Genomic DNA, 13,399 nt, shown 5'->3' with positions numbered 1-13,399 from the left:
TATATATACACACACACATAATTTCATTATATATATATATATATACATATATATATACACACACACACACACATAATTTCATTCTATTTTAGCTGTATGTCAATAAAGATTAACTGTAAGATTACTTTGAACAATATGACCCATGATTTAGTGAAACTAATTCCAATTATAGAGCTATTCATATCCGGAAAGTCTGCAGGAGACATTACAAAGACCTTAAATGTGAACCGAATGTTTGTGCGGAGAGCATTAAAACACTTCAAAGCATCTGGTGAGATCAAAATAGTTGGTCTACCTTGAAGAGTAATATCCCAGCTTCTCACCATACCAATTTGGAGGCTCTGAAGAAGAAAAGTGAGGAATGGGCCCCAAAACTCTACAAAAAACATTTGTGATTAGTGTAGAGCATAAACCAAGCGTTTGCAGCAAGTTATTGATGCACAGGGTCTGTCTTATCAAATAACTTGTTGCTGATTTGCATGGTGAGAAAACGTCTCAAATGCACTTGTGATGTTAGGCTGTATAAGGGTGTTAAACTTTGGTTAAAATCTGACTGTTCCTTCTTTAATCGGATTTATTTGACATATATATATATATATATATATATATATATACATACACACACACACACACACACATACATACACAAAGGAAAAAAATAAAATAAAATGAAGCCCAATGAAAGGAAAAAAGAAAAAAGTTAAAAAGAGCAAGGGAAAAAGAAAAATGAAATGAAGGAAAAATCTGTGAAAAAGAAAGAAAGTATTAAATGAAAAAAATTTTTTTAATATCCCAAAAGATAAGATCTGATGAGTTAAATTATTTCTTTGGGAGTTGTCTCTGTAATCTATCAGGAACATGAATTGTCGCCCTTGAAGCAGAAAACTTAAGCCAAAATTATGGCCCTTGCATGCAACATTTTACCTTTCCCCAGGGGGCGCTTCTTTGTTTTGTGGTTGTCAACAATAAAGGCATCGTTTTAGCATTAAACGCTGACTGTGTATACGTTTCTACTTTAACCAAGACATAACAAATGGCGACGCCGATACAGGAAATTCCTTTTCAAATTATTATTTTATGCAGAGTAAGAAAAAAAAAAAGGAGGGGAAATTTTTGTTTTACAAAACAAACAATAAAAAAAAAAATCAAATAAAAAAAAAAAAAAAAAAAATCAACCGAACTCCATGCAAGTCTGAAAATGCAGCGTTGAAAAATGTTAGTGAGTGAGGCATGATGGAGGGGAAAAAATGGCTATTCTTTCCGGGTGATTTATTTTCAAGATGCCTGAAAAGTGAACACCTTTTTAAACAGTCAATTAGTAAAGAAAGAGAAAAAAATATAAAAGAAAAAGAAATATGGCCTACATTGCCCAATGATTTTCCTACAAGCAAAATCAGATGCAAGAAATCCATTAAAAAGAGGGGGGGGCAAAAACAGGAACAAAACTTGAAGGAATTCCAAAGAGAGACAAACGTTTGCAATAATAATAATAATTACTCAAAACCAAGATAACTGAAACTGTCAGGGTAGATCAAAATATTTTTTAAATACGACCTCGCCCAAAAAACATCAGTTAGTGCCACACAAAATGGCTGTGAAGGTTCCGGTAGAATGAAAAGATAGTGAGGGAGAGCACCATCTAGACCTCCACTGGAATCTTGGGAAGGATTAGTACAGCTCAAATTCCAAAATGAACAGAAATTAACGTTAAACAGCTGTTGCAAGTGCTCAGAGTGATTTCCAATGGTGATCAAAAGAAGCAGAGAGTACTGTAAATCTGGGTAGACTTGCTGTCTATCAGATTCCAGTGAAACATCATCTATTTCTGCCAGTGATCGTCTTACTGTCTTATGTCTCCTAGTGAGTGAATAATAATTTCATGAAAATGTGGAGAATATAATGAGACTGAAACCATATGATCCTATTCCACGCCGTGAATTGTTTGGTCAACATTGGTCAACTTTTATCTATTTTGTATCAAATCAAAACAAATTTAGTCGCAAAAAACTGCAACAAGCCATGTAAAAAGAACACTTCGAAGATGTGCATGTTTATAAAGCATCTGAGTGTTTGGTTATAGTAAAGATTGTCTGTCCTTTTTCACTTCCGGTTTCTACTCTACAGACAAGACGACAGTAACAAGCAAGATAAGGTCCCTTCTGATTAATGATTATCTCTCTTTCAGATAACATGAAAGATCCTCACCCTTTGCCCATGTTAAGAATAGCTTTCTTGTTTGCTTGACTATGTTGAATTATCCAGCCAGATGGAAAGCAAAAACCGGAAGTCAGAAAAAGCAAACAATTTTGACTATAGCCAAATGGTTTGTCCAAGATGATGAAACAATGAATTTTTTTTTTTTTTATTTTACTACTAGCATGGTTACCCGACACTGCCCGGAGCAAAAGTGTGACATATTTCTATTAAAACTTCTATCTCTATCTCTTTTTCAGTCACTATCTTTCTTCTCCCTCTTCCTCCCTCACCCTCTATTTCTCCTCTGCCTGGCCCATTTCTCTCTCTGGATACACACAAACAACCTTCCTTTTTATAGATTCTAAGTGGCACTCTTCTGGAGATTAAATGTTCAATTCTCAGTGCAGGCGATACTAAGAATACAACTGTGAATTGCTTAAGATTTCCGCATGCTCAAGCCTGATGGAACGAGAGCAAACTAGCCCCGTGGATTAAATTAAAAGGTTCTGTTCATAATTCTGTGCAGATTTCCTGAGTTTGACAAGAAGATTCCTGAATTCAACAAGATACACTTGAAGAAGGTCAGAAGTTACAGAGACCGAAACGTTGTGGGAATAACACTTGAGAATAGTAGCCGAAAGGATCCAAATAATAAAAACAGTTAAATTCAGGCTACGTCCCCTGATACTTGCCGACACCCTATTCCGACTGTGTTTGTAGGACATCATCAATGGACTGTTTTTCACCAATATAAATGACTGCACAATAAAAATAATTCAATTAAAACAAAAGGAAAGGCTTTCTTCAAGCAAAATCCCTCGACGGTTGCTGCAGGCCTGTCAGACTAAACGATGAAGATTCAGAATAATGCCTTATTTGAACTTTTATAATAAAAAAGGTTTACAAAACAAGGTTTTTACTGCTTAGTCTCACAGGCCCAAGACAACCGTTGAAGGATTTTAATTTACTTATTTTTAGTGTGCAATCATTTATATCGATGAAAAACAGTACCCGTCCTATGAACAAAAATTTGAGAATAGGGGTGTCAGCAAGCATCAAGGGGTGTAGCTTGAATTTAACTGAAAAAACAGGTCTATACATGAAACGCCAGATCTGTTCTTGAGTGTAAAACATGACGTTGAATGTCTTCTTGAACTGTTTCTATTCTGTCATCTGTTGTACCTTTACCAGGGATGGGCAAGTAGCAATGTGTAACATAACAGACACAGACATCCCCGAGTTATTTGTTGCGATTTGTACCGACCAAACACTGGCTGGTTATGACAGATTAAATTCAGAACGGACGATTTGAAGTTTAGTTATTATCGTACGTGACCTAGACCATTCCTGAACCGTGGCTGCCCCTGCACGGCAGTCCAGAGCAAAGCTGCATGATATGGTGAACCAATCGAGACTTTTGTTGAAACGACGACCACTTATGGATCTGAGAGCTCAACCAAGTTCTTCTTGATGGTTACTGCACAGATACGCTTAGTTGCGACCACTGATGACCATAAGGATATTAATGTGAAGAGCGAAAGTGGAATTTAAATTCCATTTTAAATAACATTATTGTTATTGATTTTTATTGCAATGTAGTTATGGAAGAAAAAAATTTAAATTCCATTTTAAACAACATTATTGTTATTGATTTTTATTGCAATGTAGTTATGGAAGAAAAAAATTTAAATTCCATTTTAAACAACATTATTGTTATTGATTTTTATTGCAATGTAGTTATGGAAGAAAAAAATTTAAATTCCATTTTAAACAACATTATTGTTATTGATTTTTATTGCAATGTAGTTATGGAAGAAAAAAAATTTAAATTCCATTTTAAACAACATTATTGTTATTGATTTTTATTGCAATGTAGTTATGGAAGAAAAAAATTTAAATTCCATTTTAAACAACATTATTGTTATTGATTTTTATTGCAATGTAGTTATGGAAGAAAAAAATTTAAATTCCATTTTAAACAACATTATTGTTATTGATTTTTATTGCAATGTAGTTATGGAAGAAAAAAAATTTAAATTCCATTTTAAACAACATTATTGTTATTGATTTTTATTGCAATGTAGTTATGGAAGAAAAAAAATTTAAATTCCATTTTAAACAACATTATTGTTATTGATTTTTATTGCAATGTAGTTATGGAAGAAAAAAAAAAAATCTCTGAACTTCTCTACACCAACTCCTCAATTCATACTTACTCCCCTTAGCACAATTTACACTTCCCACTCTCAATACTTCAACTCTCTGTCAGCTGTCAGGGAAGACTCTACTCACTGTCCTCTCCAATTCAGTCTTTTTAATAAACTCTCTTCTCCCACATATGCAAATTAATGCCTGTATATAACTGTTATGGCTTGCAAGTAACCACAACGGAGAACAGTTTAAACATGTATTACATGAAAAACGGAAAGGTTACAAAGGAAAAGTGTAAGTAATTCACCGAGCATGCGAGAGTCGCTCTGGAATTAGATCTTTCCCTGGGATCGCCATGGGTAAAGTTTATATGGACGATGGATTAGTCCGTTTGGAGGGTGGTTCCACACAACAATAACGAATCTCCAAACTCACGTTTCTTTTGTTGTTCCTTCTCCTGACGATCGAAACAGACGCGATGCCACTTGTGAGTACTTCATCTTATTACAATATTTTAGACCACATGCAAGAAAGAGGAGAAAATAAGATCGAACACTATCATATACGGCCACACATTAAATATAACATTTGAAATATTTCATTGTTTGACCCTTTCAACAGGAAATGCTATTTTTACTGCCAGCCACGTTGTATTGTTAACAAGTGGTGATTGCAAAATAGTCCGCATTACATCATTTTTTTTTTTTTGTGCCAATGGGGGCAGGGAGGGGGGCAATTGTTCCAGCAAAGCCCATGAAACATCTGTGAAATCTGAATATTCTGCAAGGAATTCATGATTGCATGTTTTCATTAATTCTTTGTGAAATGTCCAGATCAGGCAAAAAAAAAAAAAAAATATATTGGAGTCGTAAAAAATTTCTTTCTATAATACCCTTAGTAATAAAGGCATACAATCAAAATTACAGCAGTTTATGGATTGTGCCTTTTTTTTTAAAATAGGATTTTCAAACTGAACTCAATTTTTATAATTTCTTTATTTTTTGTACAATTGTTAGGTGAAAGTACAGAATACTTAAAGCACTCTCGTTCCACATGTTAAGAATAGATTTCTAAACAATGTTATTTCAGCATAGTCTGTAAAACTGTAGAAGTATCAAATCTCAAGAGAAAACTGGACTTTCAAACCTTGGTTTGGTAAACTAGTTAGGGAAAAGGGAAAAATTTTATCTGTATATTAACTTGCCTTGTGGAGAGAGTGGATCACAACCCCCTCCTTCAATGCAGGATCCAATATGCATACATTAATTTCTGGAGCTTGTTGGGCTCATACAGACATTCATTCAGCAAATTGTTCAATGTTCATCGTGATCAATAGCGAATATCGTAGTGATTATTAAGTTTGGGTCAGATGAGGGAGGTGATGCAAGGGATGAACAATGGTTTTAAAATCAGAACAACTCCAAACATGTCAAATGATTCTTTGAGATGCCTGTGGGAATCTGTTTAGTAATTCTCTGAGGTCATCAGGAAAAGCCCATCTTTGAGACTCATATGATATATCCGTCATATCATTTCTCTCCATGCAACATGTCCTCGACCTTCACAGGCCAGGTTTCATTTCCATATATATATATATATTAGCTACTCTGATGAGTCGTAGACGATGAAACACATGTCAGTGGATAATTATATTTTAAAAATAATTTTATATATATATATATATATATATATATATATATATATATATATATATAAAATTATACAATTTATACAAGCACTTGCCCGATTCGGATATCTACACAGCTATGCGGATTACCCAATATATAACTTGGACCTTATTACCAAACGGATGTAAAGAACGCATAACATGGATTTTACCAAGCAAGTTGGATCTAAAAAAACTTTCATATCCTTTTTCTGCAAATCCTCCTGCTACAGTACCTCTGATAAATTTATTATTTTCACTTTGACTTTCCATGCCTCACTGACTTTAGCAAATAGGGTGCATACCTTTATAAGTATTTGCTAATATTTTCTCTCCTCTGATGAGATGGTAGACATCGAAACCCTATAGGTTAAGGAGATTAATTTTCTAAAGCAATCTTTGTCTTGCTTAGAATAATAAAAATTCTTTGATATGAAACTCAACCATTTCATTTCAATGAGAGTTTTTTGAAATTCATTGCATTACAATTTAATATATATATATATATATATATATATATATATATATATATATTTGTTTAAATAGACATTTGGCGAGATAATTTATGGGCACCGTTCCCGTGGGTCGATCGGTGACTGTCAACGCGATGATTCTAGGTTCAATCCTTGGCTTGGGAGAAGTGCTAGTCTAGCGGCACTGATGAGTTGTGATACAACGAAACAGGACTGTATGTTGATGACTACAAATATTTTTTAAGCCCCCCTCTTTGGGTAGAGCACTGTCATAAGTAATCTCACCCGCTACTTAATTGGCTGAAAAATGCGACGCTTACTCTTTGTTTAAAACAAGCGGTTAGAACACTGTAAAAGTGGTGGACAAATGTTTGTTTAAATAGACATTTGGCGAGATAATTTATAGGCGCCGCTCTCATGGGTCGATCGGTAGAACTGCTGACTGTCAACGCGATGGTTCTAGGTTCAATCCTCGGCTTGGGAGAGGCACTAATGAGTTGTGATACAATAAACAGGACTATGTCAATGACTACAAATATAAATATATATATACACACATATATATATATATATACACATACATACACACACACAGCATAAACACGTTGATACACTAGTTCCCATTATATCACCGAAATTAAGCAATGTTGAGCCTAGTCAATACTATAATGGATGACCATTTGGGAATTTCCGGTGCTGTATATGGTCTCCATTTAACTGTGTTGTTTTCAGTTGTTCTAGACTTCTCCTTGCCACTGGACTCCAGCAATGTCGATTCAGAAGAAGTGTGGTTGAAGATTGCTCAATCCTTGCCTCACAATTTCACGCACAGCTACCTTTACAGAGGATATCCATTCTCTTTCGAGACTGATCAGAGGCTTCCACACACACACAACAAATTTTTTTCCTCGATGTAAGAGTTGTATAAATTTGAATTCAAGTTTGTAAGTTTAAGAAACCAATACAACATGATTTATTTTTTTAAAATATTTATTTATTTAAAATGAACTAAGTTTCAACACAACATAATCTTCCACCACAGAAACGGTCCTGGATATGACCTTAAACTATATCCAGTAGTGAGGCCCCAGCTTTTGGGCTTTGCAGAGAGTGGACCCACCCTTTAATTGCCATTGTTCCCAGGTCCACTCTGACCCGGAGTGGTAGTACCTGTTAGGGTCCCAACTCTGGGTTAAATAGAAACTGACTTGAAAACAACAAATATATTCTATTAAAAAATTTTTCTTCAAAATCTTTGGATTCGGCATTAAATAACCTGAAAAGGGTTGATATGCCGTAAAACAAAAACAACCAACCAACATCCGGCACAGAAACAGTTTGTGTTCTTTCTTTTTCCTTGCGGCATGGTTTGATAACACTAGAAAAGTCCATATGATGTTCAGTGATTTTTTTTTTTTTTCCAAATGATCAAATCAAGAAAATCCAAATTTGTGATGCTTCTCTAGTTTTACTGCAACATCTAAATTTGTGAACCAATAATACACTAGCAAAACCAGCTCGTATGAATATAAATGTTTGGAAAGATTTCCCTCTCCTCCATCATCGTTTCACCATCTTTGAATTCATAGATGCGTGGAATATTTTTCTTTACATCCCGGTTGATGCATCAAGCACTAGCTTTTCCCTCTTGAACCAAAAGGATTCTTTAACATTATAGGTCGTGCATTATCTACCAAGCTCTAGCCACCGTTCCATCACCACAAATACTGCCATGAAACGTGCGCCAATGAATTTAATGCACTTGTGCCTCCCTCCCAACATAAAAATCCTCAGTCAACCCGACAAGAAGCAAAGTTCCACTCCTTCACTGTAGAAGTTCCTAGATATCAGAGAACTTTTTTTTTTTACTCTAATAGCTTCTATCCTCAGCCCACTTTGGAATTCCCTACCTGTTCCCTCAACTGTACTAACATGCAGAAATTTAAATGCAAACAAATATATTGCTACACAACTCCCCACCTAGTGTGCACCCTATACATTTGGTCCCGAATCACAGTTTAATGAAAATATGCTTTGTTTGAGATGTGTAAAATAAAACAACAAAAAAAAATAAAAATTTCATTCCATGAGGAAATTTCTTGATCAAAACGATATACCAAATGAGCATGTTTTTGTGTTAATTTTTTTTTCTCCCCTTGTTTTAACAGGTACGTGTCCAATTTTATTCCTATATACACCAACACACATGCAAATACATACATCATCGCCTCTGTTTAGTCTCGAAAGATAATGGATACCCCCCTGTAAAGGTATCTGCACGTATAATTATGAGGCAAGGGTTGCGCAATCCCCAATTACACCTCTTTTGAATCGGCACTGCTTGAATCCAGTGGCAAAGAGAGGCCCAAGACTGATTGGAAACAATGTCAAGATAAGTGGAGAACATATACAGAACCTAGAATTCTCAAACGGTCACCCATTTTAATACTGACCAGGCTCAATGTAGCTTAACTCTAATAACAGGATGTGTCAACACGATTATGCCATATATATATATATATATATATATATATATATATACGTTTTATTTTTTATTACCGTTTCATCTGTTCCGTTACATACGTTTCGGTTTTTCTGTAAGGTCTGACGAGGCTGCTGGATCGTAAATATGGTCCGGCAACCAAAACATATGTAACTGAACAGATAAAATGGTAATAAAAAAAATAAAAAAATAAATAAAACGCATATTTGCTCTGCAATAGTATTGAGCACTCTTCAGGTTTTACTAATTATCATTTTTGCTATATATATATATATATATATATATATATATATATACACACATACACACACATCTATTATATAAAATGCAGTTGTGTGTGTGGTCAACCCGGACTACAAAACAAAAATCTGCAAAGTTGGTATATTCTGGAATGAATAATATCTAAAATTTAGAAAAAGAAATACTCATTCTTATAACTTAATTTTGTCCAGGGAGATGGGGAGGGGGGACTTTTTTTTTTTTTTTTTGGCCACTAACTAAAATAAAGTAAGATTTTGTTTTTTTCATAAAGTTATTTCTTTTATGTCGACTCATTTCTTGAGTGGTCTCTGCGTGTATGTCCAGAGAAAGGAATGGGCTGAGTGAAAAAGAAAGAGTGATGAGAGGTAGGGAGAAAGAAAGATGGAAGGAAGTTTTAATAGAAATGTGTTACACTTTCGCCCCAGGCAATGCCAGGTAGCCCTGCTAATATTATAATAATAATTTTATATATATATATATATATAAAATATGGGGGGGGGTATTAGTGATATTAACAGTTCTTAAATGCTGCTTTTTGTATTTAATTTTACTTCCTAATGAAGGAGTTACCATCCCATTTGTTTTACATTGTCCCCTTTTTTAATTAATTTTATTTAAAAATATTTGTAAGTGCATAAAAGTTATCCATGGACACATGTTTCTGGTTACTAACAGTCGTCAGCATGGCCAGTAAAATGCACATTATATATATATATATATATATATATATTATATGTTTGATTAAACATCGAGTTTGTCTTTTTTCCAATTTTGTTGGTAATCTTTTCTATTCGCCGAGTGATCTTTCTTGTTTCGGCTGGTATCTTATATAGTACGGCATCTAGTGGTTTTTGTTCAGCCATATTCTCTAACACTATCCATTGGTAATTTCGATTATTCGCAGGAGTGGTGGTTGTTCTTTATCGAGGGTTGGATGTAGTTATAGTTAATTCTATTTTATTTTTTAAATTGGTTATATAGGAAAGCGTGAGGTGGGTAAGGGTGAATTATTTTTAATTTTGAATAGACGTTTTGAATTGAAAAGATTACTAAGAAAATTGGAAAAAAGGCGTACTCAGTTGTGTTTAATCAGATATGCATAAATAATGACTTGCTGCCAAAGTATACAAATATATATATATATATATATATATATATATATATACACACACACACACAAAAAAAAAATGCCCAAAGATGAATTTTTGGCTGGCCTCCTTTCAATCTTAAGAGATAAAGGATAACCTTTGCAAGCGGTGCTAACATGGGGAAGTTTACAGTGGAGCAAGGGTTGCACAATTATTAACTACCTATCTCTTGAATGAGCATGGCTTCTGTTCAGTGGCAAGAGTACAAACAACAATGTTGAGATAAGCAAAGAAAGACTATCGTTACTTCATTTTTTCCCTTCTGCTGCACTAGTTGGTCTATCAAGGCTTGAGAGTCTCATCTACTCTATTTAATCTATAGTTGGAAGGATGACAGATGGATTTGTTCTTTCGCAAAGATGTTAGTAAAAAAATGATGCAGTAGAAAACTTGACAGAACTTGAACAATGAACATTGAGCCTACAGTTTGCTGTTATATCAACTACACCATGCCTACACCATGTATAGATAGAGGATAGTGTCGCATTAATAAATCTTTTCTTTCGGGGGGGGGGGGGGGCACACATTTCCCACCCCTATTTTAGCTGAAACCATTGTCAATAATTTTCCCCACTCTTTATCTGTGCCTAACTCAAAACGTAGATTCCATGAACAAAGCTTCTGAACTGCACGCCTGTGGAACTCTGTGCCACTTGCCTGTTTCCCTCCTGACTTCAACTTGGATGTCTTCAGGTCCAACATAAACAAATTCCTGATGAACCGCCCCCTTAAGTAATGACACTTTATCAAATCTCCAGTACTAACAGACAATACAACACTACCCCATTGATTACTGTACACACAATAACCCTTATCCTGAGTGGCTTCTGGGCCTTGATAAGTGGTGACCTCCATGTAAAAATTCACAGGATATAAAAATTATTAAGATAAGAGACACAAACTTTATTTTAAATAAAAAAAGTGAAAAAAAAAAAAGGTATTTGTCATAACATTTCACACACTGCATGCAATTATCGCAAATGGTCAAACCCTCATTAGCAGCGGTCAGTATTCTACAAGTGACCAGTGTGCAAAAGAATATACCTCGACCAGCTCAACGAGCGTATCAAATTGGAGGTCACCCCCGTCAACCTCAACTTTATTGTTGGTCCGTAGCACTCGATAGTGCTCGATAACACTGTCAGCAATCACCATTGACAGAGTGTAGTCCCCGGGGTAGTGGCCATTCTCGCGCACTAAAAATGACCCCAGCATTCTGCCTGTGAGGAGGGATTCTGCATCCTCCCGGCTAACTTTACCATGATACCATCTGCAAGAAACGGCAGGGGGTTCACAAATTATTTGGTTCAAAATCACAGCACAAAAATATAAAACGTTTTTTTTAATAAGATATAGTTTACTTGAAGAAGATATAGAGGAGTTATAGGCAGTTGTTACAATACAAGAAGTGAAAATATGTTGGTGTTGGAAAGGAGGATTAAAATAAAGTGATTTTTCTTTTAAATTAAAATAATTTGTTTGGTAAATGTTACTTGATTTAGTCAACTTGTAAACAGTGATCTAATGTATGTGTGTTCTATAATATATTTCGAGGTAAAACCTCTTCATCAAAAGCTGAGTGTTTTAAATTTATTTAAATTCGTGTAGCTGTGTTCTACAATATATTTTGAAATAAAACCTCTATAATACAGTACCTGTTTGGCACTCACCTTAGGCAGATTGAACCAGCCTTCTCCAAAGGAGGAAGTTTCATGGGAATATAAATTTCATATGCGGTTCCCAGTAAAGATGACAATGTTAGGTTTTTGCAGTTATTGCAGGGAGGTGTTGATGTCCTCCTACATACAGCTATTGGCATTCCTAAATGCCCCTCCCCCGCCCTTTGGAATCTGGTACTGATTAAATTCAATATTGCTTAACTTTGGTGATCTAAGGAGAACCGATGTGTCAACTGTACCATATATCAAATATGGATATTTTAAATCTATTGAAACGTGTGGAATTTATATATTTTATTTTATCTTTTTTTTTTTTTATTTTATTTTTTTTTTTTCTCGTTTTTATCGTCATATTGGCACACCAAATTTAGGGTTAGTGAAAAATGCTTTTTTTTTTTTTTTTTTTTTTTTTTTTTAAAAAAGACTAAATTGCGATTTTGATTTTGTCCTCTTTCTCAACATTGCCATAATTCCACTTCCTGTATGACTATAACCTTCTACGACTTTTCTCTATGATCTTTTTCATATTTTTATTCTTGTTTGTTGTCATGTAAGAAAAAAAAAAAAAAATGTTTGATCAAAAAAAAAATTTTTTTAGATGGATCCAAGTATCTCTATAAGAGGCTCTGTCTGTCTGTCCAGTCACGCTTAAGTTTGAACAAGCATTTCAATTGCTAAATGTATAAATTGAATTGGTGACTCTTACTCAAAAGAGATTGTTGGTCATTTTTTTTTTTTTTTTTAAAACAAGGGAATCATCACTTATCAAACCTCGAAGGCCACTCGGAGCTAAACAAGTTCTTGTTGAGCCATCCCTATAAATAATCAAATTCTACCCAATTTACCGATTATACCATTAACGATTACTACACTACCATCTTACATTCATTAACCCTTATCCTCGAGTGGCTTTTGCATCTTGATAAATGGTGACTCCCCTGTAAATTTTTTTTTAAATTCCAGATTCAACTTGCTGTAATTTTTTTTTTTTTTTTTATTGAAAACATTTTTCTTTTTTTACTTAAACATGATATGAAATAACAGGGAAGTTGTTTGAAATTTAGTTTAGCTGATTTTAACACGAGAGGAACCTAAGCTCTTTGGCCTTTTGACTAGGGACAAAGAGTAGTACCTGTTCTGATGTTACACTTAATCTATTCTTTCCTCGGTCAATGAAAAACAAGTACTTCCAGACTAAGACAATTTTTATTTTTATTCCAGTCCGAAGTGTTTCTATTTGGGGAAATGGATTTTCACCACATTAAAAGCTGACATTGTGTCTAACTTTGCCTCCTTCGTGGGAAGGCAAATAAACAGGAACA

The 13,399-nt window shown here is 34.4% G+C and overlaps 1 protein-coding gene across 8 annotated transcripts in view; it reads right to left on the bottom strand.

The window, feature by feature from the left end:
* LOC145246885 (tyrosine-protein kinase CSK-like) overlaps nt 1–13,399 on the bottom strand; it is a 570,595-nt gene that overhangs the window by 44,135 nt on the left and 513,061 nt on the right. For 3 of the 8 annotated variants that reach the window (XM_080108751.1, XM_080108752.1, XM_080108749.1), the window contains one exon: nt 11,443–11,668. The exons of the other annotated variants lie outside the window; for them this stretch is intronic. In XM_080108751.1, the coding sequence (XP_079964877.1) occupies nt 11,443–11,668 (226 nt within the window). The remainder of the gene's footprint in view (nt 1–11,442; nt 11,669–13,399) is intronic. 8 annotated transcript variants of the gene reach the window in all.

Source organism: Euprymna scolopes, chromosome 24, assembly GCF_053919585.1.
Source record: "Euprymna scolopes isolate OS-2025 chromosome 24, ASM5391958v1, whole genome shotgun sequence".
Classification (NCBI taxonomy): Eukaryota; Metazoa; Mollusca; class Cephalopoda; order Sepiida; family Sepiolidae; genus Euprymna; species Euprymna scolopes.
Note: the sequence above shows the minus strand (reverse complement) of the source record. Positions and strands in the feature narration are given on the sequence as shown.